A 22,335-nucleotide genomic window follows, 5' to 3' on the forward strand; every position below is an offset into this window, starting at 1 on the left:
TAAAAAACAGAACTTCCTCGATCCCTCCATCCCACCCATTAGAAAACCAAACTACCCAGCATCCCCACCCCAAGCACTTAATCCACTCCCCACTCCTAAAAACTACACCCCAACTCCACTTACCTAACTGCATGCTCTCCCGATACACTCTGCCTTTTTCTCTGCCTTAACCACGCATATGCGCTGTTCAGCACATGCGTGGTTAAGGCAGAGAAAAAAGCAGTCGTTGTTCCGTCAAGCGTGGTTACTCTTGCATTGCTCACATAATCGTTGTTCCGGATGTTTCCCACTCAAATGGGTTGAGTATATCCAAAAGAAACTGTCTTGTTCAAAATCTTATGTTCATCCCCTCGCTTGTTTGCAGAATCTGTCACATAAGCAGCACATTTGAGCATGCTGCGGGTTTACCAGTTTCCTCATGTAACATTTTACTTACATAATGTTCATTTTTTTGCAACAGTGTAAAACAAAACGTGGGGTGCAAAACAGAAGCATGGCCCATGAGAATAGCTAATGCATTTACTCCGGGCATATCTTGCTCAGAATTCTCACTTTCTTTTTGTGTAAATACAGAAGTTGACTATGGAAATTTCACTTGCTTTAACTGCAATCCTGAACATTATCAGTTAGTAAATCTTGATCATCTCCTTCAACATGCTGAAAACAGAACCTGAGCCAGAATTTCAATGTTGTCGAAATTTTGTAAATGAGTGTTAGTTTTTTATCCAATATGTCAGCTTACAAACTGCAAGAATGAAAAAGCTCTTCAGAAAGGAAGAAAATGTACATGAAAATTACATAAACCACTTAATACAGGCACTGAAATCTGTGTGACTGCTTACACTGTGCCGTTTGTTACTACTTTTGGCCTTTCCTCTGTCTGTTAATTTGTCACTGTAACGCCATTGTCACCCGAGATAAAAAGGTCACTATTCTAAGAACAATTATTGTTGTATGTCTGTATTGATTAGCACAATAATCAGATTAAAAAGGCTGGAATAGGAGTAGACATGGGCGTCGAGAAGTAGCTCCTGCTTTCTTGTATATCAAAGTATCAACTCCAAAACATTGACCTGCTCATATTTAGTGACTCCAAAATATCAACAACAGTTATCATCATGTTGAGTATACAATGGGAAGTAATGATTTTAACGCCACATGAATTTATGTTTATCGTGTAGTGCCAGTAGGTAGGACAGAGTAGAGAGATATGCGCAAGTTGATATTTAAAACTCAGAGGCATATTTACAACAAAGTGGTGCACCAGCTATGATGTGCAACTTTTTTTGCGTCACCCTGCACCCCTCTAAATTCACCATGGTAGCGTTGTATTTACAATACAACGCACCATATCGCACATTAGCACAATGGCGTCAAAATGTTTGACGCTATTGTGGTGCATTGGTCAACTAGCACCAAAAATGATGGCGCTAGTCCAGCAATGTGTGGGGAGGCCCATTGGAAACAATGTGAGAAACACTTTAATGCCTGCCTTGGGCAGGCGTTGAAAATGATGGATAAAACGGCACCATGAAATCTCATAAATTTCACTGCACAGTTTTCTGGCCCTCCTAACAGGGGAATGCCCCTTGCATACATTATGCCTGGCACAGGCATATGTGGGGCAAGGGGTTGCAAAGTGGCTCAATGCATGCCTTGTGCCACTTTGTAAATCTGGCCTGGGGAAAAGGCCTCCTTGATGTTGCCTTAGCATAAACAAAAATGACAGCACAAGGAGGCACTAGGGGCTTGAAAAATGCCCCTCGGTATTTCAGAACCACAGCTCTTGTTTTTGACATAACAATAAGACAGCTAAAAAATGGCAAGAATAAAAATGGTCAATATTTCTGAAAGAGGACTTCAAAATACATGACCCATGTAATACAGGCATAGCAATCTGCTTGACTGTTAGCACTTTGCTAAATTTTTCCCAACTTTGTTGTTCTTTCCTCTGTCTAAAAGGAAACCATGGCCCTTGATTTATCATTCGAACACCACTGTTGTGTGACCTAAAACGGTCACTTTTCTAAGAACATTAGGGTCCACACCTCTGGTTTTTGAAATATCAATATAAAATCGATAAAAATACAATGTTGAAGTGGCTGAAATAAAAAAGTATGCTATGCAGAATTCATATTTTAACCCCTGTTATTATAGCGATTTTTATCTTTTCCTTTTCTTATGAATTGCTTGAACAACTGTAAATTTCCTATTTGGCTGGTAATGCTTTCGTGTCTAACACGATACATTTTTATCTCAATTAAAACCAAAATATTTTATTGAATGTTGAACATAAAGACATTTCACCTTCCTGGAAGCAGCCTAAGAAAACACAGTTGTGTTGTCCCAACTGTTCTCCCTCTATCAATATATATGACAGTGAACTATATCAACAGTTTAGACAATGGAACAAATGTTCCTTTACTGACATGATTGCAATGTTGAATATTTGTGTGTTGTTTGACATCAAGGAAATTACCTGTCACTGGCTTCCTTTTGTACTTAACTTCCCTGACATTTTCTTCTTTTCCTCAGATGCAAGGAAGGCTACCAAGGAGTTCGCTGTGATCAATTTTTGCCGAAAACGGATTCCATCATGTCTGATCCAAGTATGTCAAGTCTTTGCCTTCCTATCTGCTGTATTGCCTAGAGGTAGTGAATGGCTTGTAGTAAAAGACATTAGTCTGTGTCTGTCAAAATCTATGATTTGTTATTTTTCAACAGCTTACACAGAAGAATATGTTATATTACTTTGGGTTGAGCTGACGTGTCATTTCTACAGCCTAACAATTTCAATCCAATTACAATATTTGCTGATAGAAGAATGTTAACTTCAGGATTGTGCTGTGAAAACAAGGGTCAAGCATGGATCAAAAGTTCTCTGTCGCTAAACACAGTAATCATATTGTTGTGTTGACACTGGTGCAGTACCACCACCATCAATATAACAGAGGAATGTCCGTCAGAATGGTTTTGAGGGAGGCTCACATCATTCCTTCACAAACATGAACTTATGACAGCCATGTTTGAATGTTTTCAGTGGTTTTCTTCAAATAGAAGAAAGTAAATTTAAAGGTGGCTACTGTTCATCGATGTACACTTGAGGTGGGTATTTTTGAATTAATGTTCTTAAAAAATAAGAAAAATCTATCTTTGAATATATTTCTTGAAAGAAAAGAACATTTTTTAAAGAGGGCTGCCATGCAGCCAAACAGACTCACTTAAAGGAATTTTCTTAAAATATAAAAAAAATCAAAAATGGCTGCAGCTCTTATGCAAGCATTTGGATGGCCATCTTTGAATAGTTTTCATCGGAAAAAATAAATTGAATTCAAAGGTGGAAAGCTAATAGGTTTCACAAGGTATACCTGTTGGTTTTCCTGATGTGTTTCTATATTTTACTGGGAAGAGTGTTCCGCTAATCTTCCACTTTCTCCGGTCCTTTCGCCCTTCCTGCAATTCTGCTGCAGTTCAACAGAAAAATAATTTCCTATGTTTTGTTCCTTCAGTGTGATAGCAAAAATACATTTGAAAATGTAAAAACCTTAATGCTATTTTTTCCAATGCTTACCTTTTCAATGTTAAATATGGTACCGCCAGTACTGGAGGTCTTTTTGCCCTCCATATTAGAAGTGTTCCGCTGGGCCAGCATGTGAAAACAGTGTTTTCGTCCACTGGCCAAGAGGAACACACACCACAACATTGACGCCAGTTCGTAATTGAGCCGGCAGCAATGTTGTGGTGCGTCAGATGCAACAGCACCCATCACGCTTTTCACTGCCCATAATTCGGGCAGTGAAATGCACGATGGGGCTGTGCATGGGGGTCCCTGCACTGCCCATGCCAACCCATGGGGCCCCCGACACCCACTTTCCACCAGCCATGCCATGCCGGTGTTTATTGCCATGGAAAGGATGGCGGATGGGGACTCGTCATCTCCAGAGCGGCGCAGCTGCAGCCTGGCGGTGTCGGCAGGGTGCATGTATACGATCATTGGCAATAATGCCAAAGTCAGTTTCTTTGTAGGGTTGAAGTATTTCTCCCTTGTCTTTGCTTTCCTAAAGTGAGTAATTATTGTGAAAGCATAGGGTGCTGCTCTTTTTTGTAAGAGTTCTTTACTGTGTTCAAGTGTCATTCACATTCTGCATCTGCGAATGCCACAACAACATACAGCATGGGTCTATGGGTTAGCATTCTTCAGCTATTGGCTGTCTTCACTGTGAGTGACAACATTTTGCTTGTCCACATATGTACATTCTACTAGAAAACAGTTCAAACAGTTCACTCGCTGCCTTGGCTTCTTAAATCTTGGCTTTGTTTTTGTGGGGGTTACTGTTTATATGTAATCCAACTTTAGTCTGCAGCACCTTTGTTTTTCATCACTGTTAAGTGTTTCTTTGCCTATTGCATGTTTGCAACAAAATATAAGAAAACATTGTTGAAAGCTTGATGAGGTCAAATCTACTGATCTTTCCAATGCTAATTTAAAACACAATGCCACTCCATTAAACAGCACTTACATTGAAATTGAACTTTCCACTCAGATGCAAAAAGAAGCACATATGTTGTCACAGGTTGTGGGCGTGAAAAGCATACTCGTACCACATGATAGCCACATGCTTTCCATTTTCCATTTTTCAGTTGTAGGGGTGATTACACATCCCCTAATGTAGGTCACCAATATGTTTGCCTTTACTATATCCTGCTATTTGGCTGTTATTGATGCGTGAGGCCTTCATATCTGTCTATGCCCCCATTGTGCTTCTGTTTAAGTGCTGAATCTTTTCTGCATGTGCATAATGGATTGATAATAGTGGGGTGACTGACTACCGATCAACCCTAATTCTACATAAAGAAGGACTTTATTTTTCTGTATACTGCACAAATGAAAAGTGTGTATAGGAAGATGGGTTCTGCCCATCTAATCCACCTGGATCCTTCACTTTTTAGTCACCTAGCTTTAGACCGTTTACTGTGGTGGAGCCTCATAACCTGTGACTCACCCATAGTAAACGAAGGGCCGATGGACTGCGCATGACTATCACCAGTGTCCGTCTTTTAAGATAAGGGGCCTGCGGTGCAGTAAGGGTAGGAGGAGGTCTGCTAGTTACACATGAACATGTGTGCTCATGTGTGTACATATGTGTGAGGGCTCTGCATGAGAGGCTCCTTTCATGCACAGCTCAGGAACTGCACACAGGTAGGCTGTCACTGAAGGGACTCTGCAGGGTTGCGTATTCACCTGGGATAGGTCTTATAATATGGGTGCCCACAAATAGGGAAAGTTAGTGCAGTTTACTGGCTTGTCTGCAGTCACACTCCATTATACGCTTCTGGAGAAGACTGCCTTAGAGTACAGCTCTGCTTCACCTTGGTCTACACCAGAGTCATACTGATTTACAGTGTAACCTGTGTGAAAAGAATAATTCTGCAAAAACATATCTGTACAGCTTAGGGGTCATCCAGGAATGTCGTATTTCTCTAGCTCAGCTCAGGATCAGAGCTCAGGCCTTTTGTCACTCTGCTGGGCTGGACTAATTACTTTACTCTCCAGCTGCAAGAGCAATGGCCTCCTCCCACAAAGGGTGCAATTAACAGTGCTTAGGCCAGCTTCTGAGAAGGAAAGGGATGGGGCAGACTGCTCTGAATCAATCAGGCAGCTGTCACCCTCTGCCAGGAAGAGGGCTTGTCCAAACCACAAAACAAACAACGGTATCCTGACCTCTGGAGCCAAACTAGGAGGGGGAGTCCTTTGAAGTTTTGCTGGGGAAGTTCCTGACAGTGATGTCAGGGAGGGGTGGAGCATAGGCCACCGGAGCAGATGTAGCAAGTGACTCCTGGGTGATAACATTTCAAAATATCCCTGAAGACTGTGTGGGGAGATTGGGATAGCAGTGAAGAGGTGAGGTGGCACATCAGGATAGGCCAGAGATGCATCCCTGCTGAACACCCCACCCACTTAAAAGGTCCTGCACAGGGGAGGGAGCTCTCTCTTGGGTGTGCTTTATTACTGGACATTGGAACTGGAGACAGCTGCCATGGACAATTGGAAGGAGGAATTCCCTGACTTCAGCTGGACTAAGGACTCTAACTTTAATTGGCAGCAGAACCAGTGGAGTACACCCCAGGACCAGGGAAGCTGGTCCCCTTACAACCCCTTAGGACCAGTTGGGGGAAAGGCTGGGAATCTGTGCAAGGTAGAAGAGAAGCCCAGAGGAAAAGTAAAGAGAAAGGCTGGCTCGGGGAGCTTTGAAACCAGCTCCGTGCAAAGTTTATCACCTTTGAGGCCAGGAGACCTGAAGAAAGTGCTCTAGGTGGTTAGGTCTTGACACCAGGAACAAAAGCGATGAAACAGTCCAAGTCAGCCCAACAGAGCCTGAGATATGCCCTTTTTGCAACCTTAAACCTATTTTTCCTTTATCGGTGGCGAAGATTGCGGCTCTCCGCCACAGTAACCAGTTTTGCCTGTAGGGTGGGCCATGGCCCAGAAGCTGCTACCAGGAAAAAGGAAATGTGAGGAAGCAGAGGTGTGATTTCTGTATGAGTGCAGGAAGGGGGCCCAGGAACCTATCCCTGGGCCCTGAGGAGAAGAATGCAATGAGGAAGCACCATTGCAGTCCCTCTCCAGAGGAGGAAGGGGCCAAGGACCCCATCCCTGGGCCATGAGAAGATGTTTGCCACAAGGGAAGATTGTCACACTTCCTCATTTAGGGGGAGGGTGCCCAGGACCCAAAGCCTGAACCCACAGAATCTAAAAATGGTATGGAAGCACTGTTACACCACTCCACAAAGGCAGGTGCGGGTCCAAGGCCTGATCACTGGGCTCCAATGTAAAAAGAAAAAGGGAGAGTACTGCTTCATTTCCCCCCTGCTGGAGCCACTCGCTCCACTTCTCACACTGATGCCTAGGTGAAATGGAAGATCAGCCATCACCTATGCCTGCCCACATGAGCAGACAGGCAAGAAGTGCTGCTGCTCCTGCAGCAGCATGCAGCATTTCTGCTGGTGCAGGCGAGTCAGTGGGGCAAGCCAGGGGCTCAATTAGCTGTCCCTCTTCGAGGAACATTGCAGGCGGGGGGAAAAAGGGATCCCCAGAGTCCCCACCCTAAGTGGGTGGAACTTTGTAAGATAACCCTCCAGGATATGCCTGGTAGTTTCAAGCACTCCCCAGACGGGAGCAGGTGCTCTACAGCTTGGAGCACTGCACTATCTAGGGGCGAAGTCTGTGGCTACATCATCTATGGCTGAAGGTGGTCAACATCAGTTTTCAATTATACCCTTTCACTCTTTAGGGGTGAAATGGTATAATTCCACTTGTTGTAATCATAAATGTGATCCCAATTAGGGCCTATGTTTAGAGTGTGTATTTCATGCCAGCAGGGCATACTGTGCAACACCCTCTAGGGGTGAAATCGATAATTGGACAGTGTTGTGATTATGAACGGAATGCCCTCAAGGGGCTATGTTTTAACTGCATTATTCATGCTATAAGTTATCCTGAGTACACAGATCACCCAGACATGAATTGACATTTTCAATTGTGAATGTTTTAATTAAATAATGATGCTGACAACCACTCATGTTCAAAAGTATACATGCTTTACTGCCAATATTAAGTATGTTCATTCAAAGTGATAGTCAATTATTGCATTTTTATATAAGTGTCTATTTTGACAGGTGATTTGTGATATAGATCTCCCTTTGGGAGAGACAAGAGTGATTACTTAATGTCTTCAAGAAGAATTTTCGTCCGCTTCTGTATATTTGTAAATTGCTGCATAGCATTGAGTAGTATGTGTGTAATAAATTTACTTTATACTTTTTCAAAAGAAAAAGCACAGGCTCGACAATCATTTATTGAGTATTAATATTGGGGATCTGTGAATGGTGATTAGTAACCTGCACAAAATCCCTTGAGTAGGCCTTGAACTGCTCTGCTTCTCTACCCTGAGAGAGTCAAGCACTACAATTGGGTGTTTTGTTCCCAGTGTAGGGCATATGTGAACCCTTTACTTGTGGAGGCCACACAACTAATGACTCATTTTCTTACAGTGTGGTACACAATCATTACCTTTTTCTGAACTGCAGTTAATTAATGATAACAAATGTAATAGTATCATACTTGTAATAATACACAGGGAATAAGTTCATTGCGTTTAGCTGCGAAGTCCCTGCAACTATGTTGACAATAATTCCTCTAAATAACTGTATTTACCTAAGACGTATGTTTAGAACACAATCTCTTTCAGTTAAAAAATCAAATTAAACATGTCTAAATTGTATCAGAATTGTATATGTGCATTCCAGAGTATATTAATTTGCAGTGAAAAACATACATTTTATATTAATTATTAATTGCATGTTTTTAAATTATAGTTTAACAGAGGATACATCCTGCTGAAGCAATAAACAAAGTCCTAGATCAGTTTGTCTGAGGAGACTTAGATATATGCAGTCAAAATCTCCTGGTTAAAGAAATATATTTCAGACCTAAGAGATCAACCCAGTAAAAGCCCTTTACATTCATTAAACAGGAAAGGACCATTTGTAGTTGAAGTGTGAACCCAAACTTTGCCGGCTTAATAACCATCCATGTGCCTATTGCTTGCCTCAATACAGGCAATTCTATTGGTGCTCCACAACATGAAAAAAGAAAGTGCTCACTTAATATTTGAGCTTTCCACTTCCATTAATACTGGATTTTGCTGTAGTCACTTGCTATGAAAGTAAGAGCAATGTTACTTATGCACTGTTTGTGATTATGGATTGGAGGACTAGAAAAATCACTGAACAATAACTCACTAGTAACCTCTACAGTGCCATGTGCTAGTCACCTGATACTTGCACTAGTTCTGGAAAAGCAAAGATCATTCATCAGTTAAGGTGAAAATGAAGACATAAAGAGGTGTATCCTGTGCCCAGTGTTTAATTTGGACAGAGCTTTTTGTATAAGAATTAGATCAATCAGCTCCTCAATGTACCACTATGAATAATGAGTTAGTCCTCAGTGCTGCTTTTTGCACTGCCTGCATATTGCTTCTTTAGTGGGGAGGCTGAAATATCTGTAGCCCTTGACTTGACTTGGTGTCGATTAGACCCAGAAAGATTGAGGGGACACTTCTAAAATTCAAAAGGCCTGTCTGTGCCTTTCTTCATGTGTCCTAACTATGGGGAATAGATGTGAGAGATGTGCATGGCACACACCGTTCCTGTTGTGCACCTTGGAATTGGTTATTTGGCATAAAGTCTGATATAAAGTGGGATCTATAGACTCTCAACCATCTAAAACTCTGACAATTTCTTTAGAACACAAAAATAAATAAAAGCGATACAACCAGAATAAGGAGTGATCCATCTTAATGATGTAGTACCAGGAAGTCTTTGGAAAAGCCTGAAACATCACCACATACACACAAACACATGCACACACACAACACACACTAGAATGCAGTTACCATTGACTCTAACCAATAAAGCTTTTTAGAATTTGAGGCATGTTTATGAGAGATTTTCATCATGTGTGCAACACAAAAGATGGTAACCTCTCAGTCAGAGATTTGTAGCCACGCAAAGCCACTTTGCATGGCTTTGAATGGCTTTAAATATCTGGAGTAATGCAACATAATGCAAATCAGTGCATGGGTTTCTTCAGCAAAATGCAGGCGTTCCAGGGGCATTATGTGGGTATTCCCACACAACTCAAATGGTTATTGACACATTCTCAGATTTACCAAACCTTGTAAACCTAGGAATATGCCAAAAAGATATTCCTCCCAAGGGGAGGCATAACAAAAAAATAGATATTTCTTTCTCCTCCTAACTTCCTCTTTCTATGTGTGCTACATTCTGAGCACACAAACATAGAGGAATATTCCGCAGAGCATTGTTTTTTGTGCAGGAAGGTGCTTCTTCCTGGACAAAAACAATCCTACATGCAAAGCATGCGCTCTTGCACCATGGTGAATGTTTGCCTGCGTTGGTCCATGGCAGCATGGATGGGTTGTGGCAGGCCAACCTGCTCCCTTGAACGTAGCCCCCAATTCTGCAGCTTATCTGTAAAACTCTAGAGTGACTAGTCCAACCTAGATTGCTACTTACAATTGCTTCATAAATGGATACACATTTTTAATGAGACAGAACTTGTTTCTGCTTTTTTATATTTTTTTATTTAAATTTTAACCCATTTGCAGCCAATATGGAGCAGCGTTACTTACAAATATTTGTAATCTTTCCCTTGATTGTTTGGAAAATCTAAGCATTTTACTAAACTACTGTCACCACGTCTTTAAGGAAAGCTTTAAATATTCAGCCACATTAACAAAGAAAGTTTAAAAATACGTTTGTCAAAACTTTGGTTTGTGACTTTTGGTTACATGGTTCAGGGATTTGTTAAAGAATGCATTGACCATCTGAGGGTTTTCTCACTACAGTGACTGATGGTTGACCTTCCTGGTCTGAATTGCTATAATTCATAAATCCGCACATGAATCAGGTTGTAGCCCTGTATGTGTACATTTATGAGGTTCTCATAAATCCACCCCAGTATGTTGCACTGGCACCCTTTAACTATTTTTTAAGGTTTTTGAAATATTAGCATCAAATGAAAGTTGAGTGACATTGTTAGAAATGGGGTCCTTGGTTGACAGTCAGGTTACCCCCTGTTCAAGCAAAGACCCTCACTCTAGTCAGGGTAAAAGAGAATCACCCTCAGCTAACCCCTGCTTACCCCCTTGGTAGCTTGGCAGAGCAGTAGGCTTAACCTCAGAGTGCTAGGCGTAAAGTATTTGTACCAACACACACAGTAACTCAATGAAAACACTACAAAATGACACAACACAGGTTTAGAAAAATAGGAAATATTTATCTAAACAAAACAAGACCAAAACGACAAAAATCCACCATACACAAGTCAAGTTATTAATTAAAAATCAAAAAGAGTCTTTAAGTAGTTTTAAAAACACAATAGCGCTGCTAGAGTGAAAATATACCTGGTGTGCGTCAAAAATAACCCCGCACGGGCGGGTGTGCGTCGAAAATAACTCCGCACGGCGGTACTCGAGTCAAAAATCCAGCCGCACGATGAGTTGAAGATCCCGCCGCGCAGGTTGCGATCTCCCAGCCTCCGTCAGCGATGCTGCGCGCCGTTTCTCCTGCTCCGTGCGTCGATTCTTCGGTCGCGTTTCCGGCGAGCGTCGTTTCTCAGCTGCGGAGCTGGCGGCGCGTCGTTTTTCAGCCGCAGATCGGATTCGCGTCGATCTTTTCCCCGCACGGCGCTCTGTGCGTGGATGTTCTTGTCCTAAGGCTGCCAGCAGGGTCCCAGGAACTGGATGGGCACCACTGGGCAGAGTAGGAGTCTCTCCAGAGACTCCAGGTGCTGGCAGAGAGAAGTCTTTGCTGTCCCTGAGACTTCAAACAACAGGAGGCAAGCTCTAGATCAAGCCCTTGGAGATTTCTTCTCAAGATGGAAGGCACACAAAGTCCAGTCTTTGCCCTCTTACTCTGGCAGAAGCAGCACTGCAGGAAAGCTCCACAAAGCACAGTCACAGGCAGGGCAGCACTCCTTCCTCAGCTAACAGCGCTTCTCCAGGCAGAGGTTCCTCTTGGTTCCAGAAGTGTTTCTAAAGTCTGTAGATTTGGGTGCCCTTCTTATACCCATTTTAGTCTTTGAAGTCACCTTTCTTCAAAGGGGACTCACACCTACTTGTGAAATCCTGCCTTGCCCAGGCAAGGCCTCAGACACACACCAGGGGGTTGGAGCCGGCATTGTTAGAGGCAGGCACAGTCCTTTCAGATGAGAGTGACCACTCCACCCCTCCCTCCTAGCAGAGATGGCTAATCAGGAAATGCAGGTTACACCCCAGCTCCCTTTGTGTCACTGTCTGGTGTGTGGTGAAAAACAACCCAACTGTCAACTGACCCAGACAGGGAATCCACAAACAAGGCAGAGTCACAGAATGGTTTAAGCAAGAAAATGCTCACTTTCTAAAAGTGGCATTTTCAAACGCACAATCTTAAAATCAACTTTACTAAAAGATGTATTTTTAAATTGTGAGCTCAGGGACCCCAAACTCCACATGTCCATCTACTCTCTAGGGGAATCTACGCTTTAATCATATTTAAAGGTAGCCCCCATATTATCCTATGAGAGAGACAGTCCTTGCAACAGTGAAAAACGAATTTAGCAGTATTTCACTGTCAGGACATATAAACCACATTACTATGGCCCTCATTCTGACCTTGGCGGTCGGCGGAGAGGCGGCGGTCGGACCGCGAACAGACCGGCGGTATTAAAAATGGCATTCTGACCGTGGCGGTCACCGCCGCGACCGACCGCCACTTCCCCACTCCGACAGCCACGGCGGTCATGACCGACGGGCTGGAGTCTGCGCACTCCGGTCCGGCGGTCGACCCAAGACCGCCAACGGTATCATGACCCTGCTTACCGCCGCGGTTTCTGGCGTTCGGGAACCGCCATGCGAACCATGGCGGTAGGCACTATCGGGGCCAGGGAATTCCTTCCCTGGCACTGATAGGGGTCTCCCCCACCCCCCACTACCCCCCGAGTCCTCCCCCCACACCCTCCACCCCCCTGCCACCCCCCAGAGGTGGTACGAACCCCCTCCCCACCCCCACCCCGACATGCACATACACGCACCCCGACATGCACACACCCCCAACATGCACATATACACACCCACTACACACACACATACACAACGGGGACACATACCCGCACACATACATGCCGACATGCGCACCCGCCGAACTAAACACATTGCCCATAGGCACAGCAGCACTCCCCGCCCGCATGCACGCACTCACACACCCCCTCTACACACTCACACGCACACCCCCATGCACGCACACATCACACAACACCCCCCCACCCCCTCCCCTCACGGACGATCAACTTACCTTGTGCGTTGGTCCTCCGGGAGGTGACAGGAGCCATGGGGAGGTGACCGCCAACAGAAGACCGCCAACAGAAGACCGCCACACAGAAATGTGGGTCGTAATTCTGTGGGCGGTGTTCTGCTGGCGTGGCGGTGGAGGTTGACCAGTCTCCACTTTCCCGCCGACCGCCAGTGTGGCTGCTGGCGGTTTTCCGGCGGAACGCTCCCAGCGGTCAGAATGCGCACAGCGGCATACCGCCGCGGTCGGCGGTCTTCTCCGCGGCGGTAACTCGGCGGTCTTGCGAAAAGACCGCCAAGGTCAGAATGAGGGCCTATATGTCCTACCTTATCCATACACTGCACCCTGCCCTTGGGGCTACCTAGGGCCTACCTTAGGGGTGCCTTACATGTAAGAAAAGGGAAGGTTTAGGCCTGGCAAGTGGGTACACTTGCCAAGTCGAATTTACAGTGTAAAAATACACACACAGACACTGCAGTGGCAGGTCTGAGACATGATTACAGAGCTACTTATGTGGGTGGCACAACCAGTGCTGCAGGCCCACTAGTAGCATTTGATTTACAGGCCCTGGCACCTCTAGTGCACCTTACTAGGGACTTACTAGTAAATCAAATATGCCAATCATGGATAAACCAATCACATACAATTTCACACAGAGAGCATATGCACTTTAGCACTGGTTAGCAGTGGGAAAGTGCTCAGAGTTCAAAAGCCAACAGCGACAGGTCAGTAAAAAATAGGAGGCAGGAGGCAAAAAGACTGGGGATGACCCTGCATAAGCAAAAGTCCAACACGACCCCCTACCAGCCTAAAGCCAGGGGAGAACAATCAATACCTTGATGTACTTCCCTGATTGGGGCGATAGAACAAGGAGCCAGGCCCACAACAGCAGGGGCATGTTCCAGTTCTACGCCTTCCTGACTCCAGTTGGATCCCTCTGTCCATACTCTCAGGGCCCACTAAGCTAACCCAGGGGGAACCCTTCTCCACATCTACAGACACCATCTGTGCAGCACCTAACTTTACTTTGCTCACAGATGAATTGCAATGGGCAGATAGTACCACCAGGGCCAACACAGTGGTGTTGCCCACTCCACCCCCGGGGTGTGACTCTCGTCCCCCCCCCATGGGCAACTCTGTCCACCAGGACAGCAAGCCACAGTGGCCCCGGACAACTGTCAGGGATGAGAGCCCGACCTCAGGCCTCTCCAACCACTGTGACTGCGGAGAGTGGGGGGCGGTAGCCCCAGGTGCCTGGCACCCTTTGACCACTCTCTCTTCCACCAGGTCAGGGATGACAACCTGACCCTGGTCCTCCCCTCTGGGGCTCTGTACCCTCCCTGCCGAAGCGGCACCCCCAGAGTCAAAAACTGTCAGGGTGCTTGTAGAAGCAGTCCTGCACAATTCTTCCACCAGTGCAGGGCTGTTAACCTGCAACTGGTCCGCCAACCTGGGGTCTGTACCTTCAGGTTGGACCAGGACCAGGGGTGAGGCTCTTTCTCCCCTGTCCCTATTCTCAGGGTTCTGCACCCCCCCTCAGGGAGAGTACCCCTTGAAATCACACCAGGGGGGGTGATTGGGCAAACCGCCCACCCCTTCAGGTCAGGGTTTACCCCCTGCACCTGATCCTCCAGTCCAGGGTCTGTACCCACAGACTGGACCACTGCCTGGCAACCCAGGACTTCCTGGGGGGCATACCTACCCCCCACCAGGTCAGAGTTTACCCTCTGAACCTGGTCATCCAACCCAGGGTCACCACCCTGCGGTTGAACCACTGCCTGGCACACCAGGACTTCCAGGGGGGCACACTTACCCCCCTCAAGGGACACACTGTCCCCAAGGGCCACACAAGAGTCTGGCTGGCGCAGGTCTCCTGACCTCTGCCCATCTGACAGAGTCTGGATTCCCCCCAACCCCGAAATGGTCTTACCAAGGTCATTCCTGGGGGGCTCTGCTCTCAGAGCTGACCCCTGACCCTCCAGGTTCTCCACTGGGGTCCGCAACCCCCTCTCAACCCTCTGTCTGGACTTCTGCACCCCCTCACTAGGAGTGGTACTGCCAGACACCAGAACTGGTGGGACGCTGGCTACAGCCGCCCCCCCAAGTTCTCCTGACACTGTGGGGTCTCCCTCAACAGATTGCCCTATGGTACAGGCTAGGCTCCCCTCCTGGTGTTCCCTCATGGAACCCTCCAGGACCTGGGACCGGATCTCGGGCACCTTGGACCTCAGCCCATCCCCATTCCCTCTCCTCAGAGACTGGACATGGGGTCCCTCACCCATCCCACTACACTGGGACCTACCTGGGACACTACAATCCTTCCCTACCTCACCTGGTTGGGAAATACCTAGACCACTCCTCTCAGGAGCACCCCCAAATGCCTCTTCAGACTCTCTGGTACTCACCAAGAGGTCTGCCTCCATTGTAAGCTCCCTGGGGTCAGAGAACTCACACTCCACCTGGTGTTGGCGTAGCTCTGGAAAATAAGGACTAGACATATGCTCTCCAGCAATTACATCACTCAGCCCCTTACATGAATTAACCAAAGTACCCTTCACCCAACCATCCAGTGACTCTGCTTTGGAAAAGCACCCCACATTACCCTTCTGAGACTGGTGAGACAGTACCTGACTGTCCCAGACACTCAACCCACACTCTTCTGGGATGTCTTCACACTCCATAACCAGGAGTTCTACCTGGGGGGAACCCCTCTCCCTGTCACTCTCACCTAGAGTCAGTAGAGTGTCCTTCCCACCAGTAGGAATATGACTCCCCATGCCAGTTCCCCAATCCACCTCAGGGACCCTGTGCATCACTGGAGCTACCTCATACCCCTGAACCTCCTGGTGTGTGTTAACTCCCTCCTCCAAGTAGGGCACCACATCTCTGGGCATGTGCATTTCTTCAGCAGCACTAGATATAAAATTGTTGCTGCCACCATTCCAGCTGGATTCAGCCCTCATGACTTCCAGCGGTTTCAATTTAAGCTTGTAAGCATAAATCATCCTTTGTATCTCGAAATCCCTTTCCCACATGTCATACTCCCTTTGCATCCTCAACTTTTCTGCCTCCAACCGGCGAACCCTTTCTGCCTGTCTGTCCTGCACATCTTTAGGAGTCAGACCCTTAGACGACACCCTGCTACCCCTCCTGGGGACCCTCCCCCCAGGCGTAACAGGTACCTCCACTACACCACTGTGTATCCTCTGCACTTCCCCACCCACATTCTCCTCCTCTGTGTGCCCTCCAGCCTTCTTGATTGTCACCCCGGCCCTATGTGCCTTTTGCAGCTCCCCCTCCCTGGTGGAGCTCTTAGTGGGACAGTCAAGATCTTTAAGGAACTGTTTCAATTGAGCAACTGAGTACTCCTTCAGTTTCTCCATTTCAAACACAGCTCCAGCTGTTGCATCTCCAGATTGAGACATGATGGTCCCAAGTGCAAAGTTCCGAAGGCAGAAAATAAGTTCCCAATGAAGTAAAAAGAATCAGTCAAGGGATCAGCAAAATCATGGAAGTAGAACAAAAAGGAGTCCTTAAGAGAAAAAGCAAAAGATCACCAAACAAGTAGTATGTGGTCACGTAGTGGTCTGAGATCAAAACAGTAGTGTACACTTAATCACTGTATGTCAAGTACAAATACAAGTCCAAATCCCGACCGCTGATCACCAATGTTAGAAATGGGGTCCTTGGTTGACAGTCAGGTTACCCCCTGTTCAAGCAAAGACCCTCACTCTAGTCAGGGTAAAAGAGAATCACCCTCAGCTAACCCCTGCTTACCCCCTTGGTAGCTTGGCAGAGCAGTAGGCTTAACCTCAGAGTGCTAGGCGTAAAGTATTTGTACCAACACACACAGTAACTCAATGAAAACACTACAAAATAACACAACACAGGTTTAGAAAAATAGGAAATATTTATCTAAACAAAACAAGACCAAAACGACAAAAATCCACCATACACAAGTCAAGTTATTAATTAAAAATCAAAAAGAGTCTTTAAGTAGTTTTAAAAACACACTAGCGCTGCTAGAGTGAAAATGTACCTGGTGTGCGTCAAAAATAACCCCGCACGGGCGGGTGTGCGTCGGAAATAACTCCGCACGGCGGTACTCGAGTCAAAAATCGAGCCGCACTATGAGTTGAAGATCCCGCTGCGCAGGTTGCGATCTCCCAGCCTCCGTCAGCGATGCTGCGCGTCGTTTCTCCTGCTCCGTGCGTCGATTCTTCGGTCGCGTTTCCGGCGAGCGTCGTTTCTCAGCTGCGGAGCTGGCGGCGCGTCGTTTTTCAGCCGCAGATCGGATTCGCATCGATCTTTTCCCCGCACGGCGCTCTGTGCGTGGATTTTCTTGTCCTTAGGCTGCCAGCAGGGTCCCAGGAACTGGATGGGCACCACAGGGCAGAGTAGGAGTCTCTCCAGAGACTCCAGGTGCTGGCAGAGAGAAGTCTTTGCTGTCCCTGAGACTTCAAACAACAGGAGGCAAGCTCTAGATCAAGCCCTTGGAGATTTCTTCTCAAGATGGAAGGCACACAAAGTCCAGTCTTTGCCCTCTTACTCTGGCAGAAGCAGCACTGCAGGAAAGCTCCACAAAGCACAGTCACAGGCAGGGCAGCACTCCTTCCTCAGCTAACAGCTCTTCTCCAGGCAGAGGTTCCTCTTGGTTCCAGAAGTGTTTCTAAAGTCTGTAGATTTGGGTGCCCTTCTTATACCCATTTTAGTCTTTGAAGTCACTTTTCTTCAAAGGGGACTCACACCTACTTGTGAAATCCTGCCTTGCCCAGGCAAGGCCTCAGACACACACCAGGGGGTTGGAGCCGGCATTGTTAGAGGCAGGCACAGTCCTTTCAGATGAGAGTGACCACTCCACCCCTCCCTCCTAGCAGAGATGGCTAATCAGGAAATGCAGGTTACACCCCAGCTCCCTTTGTGTCACTGTCTGGTGTGAGGTGAAAAACAACCCAACTGTCAACTGACCCAGACAGGGAATCCACAAACAAGGCAGAGTCACAGAATGGTTTAAGCAAGAAAATGCTCACTTTCTAAAAGTGGCATTTTCAAACGCACAATCTTAAAATCAACTTTACTAAAAGATGTATTTTTAAATTGTGAGCTCAGGGACCCCAAACTCCACATGTCCATCTACTCTCTAGGGGAATCTACGCTTTAATCATATTTAAAGGTAGCCCCCATATTATCCTATGAGAGAGACAGTCCTTGCAACAGTGAAAAACGAATTTAGCAGTATTTCACTGTCAGGACATATAAACCACATTACTATATGTCCTACCTTATCCATACACTGCACCCTGCCCTTGGGGCTACCTAGGGCCTACCTTAGGGGTGCCTTACATGTAAGAAAAGGGAAGGTTTAGGCCTGGCAAGTGGGTACACTTGCCAAGTCGAATTTACAGTGTAAAAATACACACACAGACACTGCAGTGGCAGGTCTGAGACATGATTACAGAGCTACTTATGTGGGTGGCACAACCAGTGCTGCAGGCCCACTAGTAGCATTTGATTTACAGGCCCTGGCACCTCTAGTGCACCTTACTAGGGACTTACTAGTAAATCAAATATGCCAATCATGGATAAACCAATCACATACAATTTCACACAGAGAGCATATGCACTTTAGCACTGGTTAGCAGTGGGAAAGTGCTCAGAGTTCAAAAGCCAACAGCGACAGGTCAGAAAAAAATAGGAGGCAGGAGGCAAAAAGACTGGGGATGACCCTGCATAAGCAAAAGTCCAACACGACCCCCTACCAGCCTAAAGCCAGGGGAGAACAATCAATACCTTGATGTACTTCCCTGATTGGGGCGATAGAACAAGGACCCAGGCCCACAACAGCAGGGGCATGTTCCAGTTCTACGCCTTCCTGACTCCAGTTGGATCCCTCTGTCCATACTCTCAGGGCCCACTAAGCTAACCCAGGGGGAACCCTTCTCCACATCTACAGACACCATCTGTGCAGCACCTAACTTTACTTTGCTCACAGATGAATTGCAATGGGCAGATAGTACCACCAGGGCCAACACAGTGGTGTTGCCCACTCCACCCCCGGGGTGTGACTCTTGTCCCCCCCCCCCAGGGGCAACTCTGTCCACCAGGACAGCAAGCCACGGTGGCCCCGGACAACTGTCAGGGATGAGAGCCCGACCTCAGGCCTCTCCAACCACTGTGACTGCGGAGAGTGGGGGGCGGTAGCCCCAGGTGCCTGGCACCCTTTGACCACTCTCTCTTCCACCAGGTCAGGGATGACAACCTGACCCTGGTCCTCCCCTCTGGGGCTCTGTACCCTCCCTGCCGAAGCGGCACCCCCAGAGTCAAAAACTGTCAGGGTGCTTGTAGAAGCAGTCCTGCACAATTCTTCCACCAGTGCAGGGCTGTTAACCTGCAACTGGTCCGCCAACCTGGGGTCTGTACCTTCAGGTTGGACCAGGGCCAGGGGTGAGGCTCTTTCTCCCCTGTCCCTACTCTCAGGGTTCTGCACCCCCCCCTCAGGGAGAGTACCCCTTGAAATCACACCAGGGGGGGTGATTGGGCAAACCGCCCACCCCTTCAGGTCAGGGTTTACCCCCTGCACCTGATCCTCCAGTCCAGGGTCTGTACCCACAGACTGGACCACTGCCTGGCAACCCAGGACTTCCTGGGGGGCATACCTACCCCTCACCAGGTCAGAGTTTACCCTCTGAACCTGGTCATCCAACCCAGGGTCACCACCCTGCGGTTGAACCACTGCCTGGCACACCAGGACTTCCAGGGGGGCACACTTACCCCCCTCAAGGGACACACTGTCCCCAAGGGCCACACAAGAGTCTGGCTGGCGCAGATCTCCTGACCTCTGCCCATCTGACAGAGTCTGGATTCCCCCCAACCCTGAAATGGTCTTACCAAGGTCATTCCTGGGGGGCTCTGCTCTCAGAGCTGACCCCTGACCCTCCAGGTTCTCCACTGGGGTCCGCAACCCCCTCTCAACCCTCTGTCTGGACTTCTGCACCCCCTCACTAGGAGTGGTACTGCCAGACACCAGAACTGGTGGGACGCTGGCTACAGCCGCCCCCCCAAGTTCTCCTGACACTGTGGGGTCTCCCTCAACAGATGGCCCTATGGTACAGGCTAGGCTCCCCTCCTGGTGTTCCCTCATGGAACCCTCCAGGACCTGGGACCGGATCTCGGGCACCTTGGACCTCAGCCCATCCCCATTCCCTCTCCTCAGAGACTGGACATGGGGTCCCTCACCCATCCCACTACACTGGGACCTACCTGGGACACTACAATCCTTCCCTACCTCACCTGGTTGGGAAATACCTAGACCACTCCTCTCAGGAGCACCCCCAAATGCCTCTTCAGACTCTCTGGTACTCACCAAGAGGTCTGCCTCCATTGTAAGCTCCCTGGGGTCAGAGAACTCACACTCCACCTGGTGTTGGCGTAGCTCTGGAAAATAAGGACTAGACATATGCTCTCCAGCAATTACATCACTCAGCCCCTTACATGAATTAACCAAAGTACCCTTCACCCAACCATCCAGTGACTCTGCTTTGGAAAAGCACCCCACATTACCCTTCTGAGACTGGTGAGACAGTACCTGACTGTCCCAGACACTCAACCCACACTCTTCTGGGATGTCTTCACACTCCATAACCAGGACTTCTACCTGGGGGGAACCCCTCTCCCTGTCACTCTCACCTAGAGTCAGTAGAGTGTCCTTCCCACCAGTAGGAATATGACTCCCCATGCCAGTTCCCCAATCCACCTCAGGGACCCTGTGCATCACTGGAGCTACCTCATCCCCCTGAACCTCCTGGTGTGTGTTAACTCCCTCCTTCAAGTAGGGCACCACATCTCTGGGCATGTGCATTTCTTCAGCAGCACTAGATATAAAATTGTTGCTGCCACCATTCCAGCTGGATTCAGCCCTCATGACTTCCAGCGGTTTCAATTTAAGCTTGTAAGCATAAATCATCCTTTGTATCTCGAAGTCTCTTTCCCACATGTCATACTCCCTTTGAATCCTCAACTTTTCTGCCTCCAACCGGCGAACCCTTTCTGCCTGTCTGTCCTGCACATCTTTAGGAGTCAGACCCTTAGACGACACCCTGCTACCCCTCCTGGGGACCCTCCCCCCAGGCGTAACAGGTACCTCCACTACACCACTGTGTATCCTCTGCACTTCCCCACCCACATTCTCCTCCTCTGTGTGCCCTCCAGCCTTCTTGATTGTCACCCCGGCCCTATGTGCCTTTTGCAGCTCCCCCTCCCTGGTGGAGCTCTTAGTGGGACAGTCAAGATCTTTAAGGAACTGTTTCAATTGAGCAACTGAGTACTCCTTCAGTTTCTCCATTTCAAACACAGCTCCAGCTGTTGCATCTCCAGATTGAGACATGATGGTCACAAGTGCAAAGTTCCAAAGGCAGAAAATAAGTTCCCAATGAAGTAAAAAGAATCAGTCAAGGGATCAGCAAAATCATGGAAGTAGAACAAAAAGGAGTCCTTAAGAGAAAAAGCAAAAGATCACCAAACAAGTAGTATGTGGTCACGTAGTGGTCTGAGATCAAAACAGTAGTGTACACTTAATCACTGTATGTCAAGTACAAATACAAGTACAAATCCCAACCGCTGATCACCAATGTTAGAAATGGGGTCCTTGGTTGACAGTCAGGTTACCCCCTGTTCAAGCAAAGACCCTCACTCTAGTTAGGGTAAAAGAGAATCACCCTCAGCTAACCCCTGCTTACCCCCCTTGGTAGCTTGCAAGAGCAGTAGGCTTAACCTCAGAGTGCTAGGCGTAAAGTATTTGTACCAACACACACAGTAACTCAATGAAAACACTACAAAATAACACAACACAGGTTTAGAAAAATAGGAAATATTTATCTAAACAAAACAAGACCAAAACGACAAAAATCCACCATACACAAGTCAAGTTATTAATTAAAAATCAAAAAGAGTCTTTAAGTAGTTTTAAAAACACACTAGCGCTGCTAGAGTGAAAATGTACCTGGTGTGCGTCAAAAATAACCCCGCACGGGCGGGTGTGCGTCGAAAATAACTCCGCACGGCGGTACTCTTGTCAAAAATCCAGCCGCACGATGAGTTTAAGATCCCGCCGCGCAGGTTGCGATCTCCCAGCCTCCGTCAGCGATGCTGCCCGTCGTTTCTCCTGCTCCGTGCGTCGATTCTTCGGTCGCGTTTCCGGCGAGCGTCGTTTCTCAGCTGCGGAGCTGGCGGCGCGTCGTTTTTCAGCCGCAGATCGGATTCGCGTCGATCTTTTCCCCGCACGGCACTCTGTGCGTGGATTTTCTTGTCCTTAGGCTGCCAGCAGGGTCCCAGGAACTGGATGGGCACCACAGGGCAGAGTAGGAGCCTCTCCAGAGACTCCAGGTGCTGGCAGAGAGAAGTCTTTGCTGTCCCTGAGACTTCAAA

The 22,335-nt window shown here is 47.4% G+C and overlaps 1 protein-coding gene across 2 annotated transcripts in view; it reads left to right on the top strand.

The window, feature by feature from the left end:
* NRG3 (neuregulin 3) overlaps positions 1-22,335 on the top strand; it is a 1,859,719-nt gene that overhangs the window by 1,165,019 nt on the left and 672,365 nt on the right. For both annotated transcript variants that reach the window (XM_069240652.1, XM_069240653.1), the window contains exon 3: positions 2,536-2,609. In XM_069240652.1, coding sequence (XP_069096753.1) covers positions 2,536-2,609 — 74 coding nt within the window. The remainder of the gene's footprint in view (positions 1-2,535; positions 2,610-22,335) is intronic.

The sequence above is a fragment of the Pleurodeles waltl genome, chromosome 6, assembly GCF_031143425.1.
Source record: "Pleurodeles waltl isolate 20211129_DDA chromosome 6, aPleWal1.hap1.20221129, whole genome shotgun sequence".
Taxonomy (NCBI): domain Eukaryota; kingdom Metazoa; phylum Chordata; class Amphibia; order Caudata; family Salamandridae; genus Pleurodeles; species Pleurodeles waltl.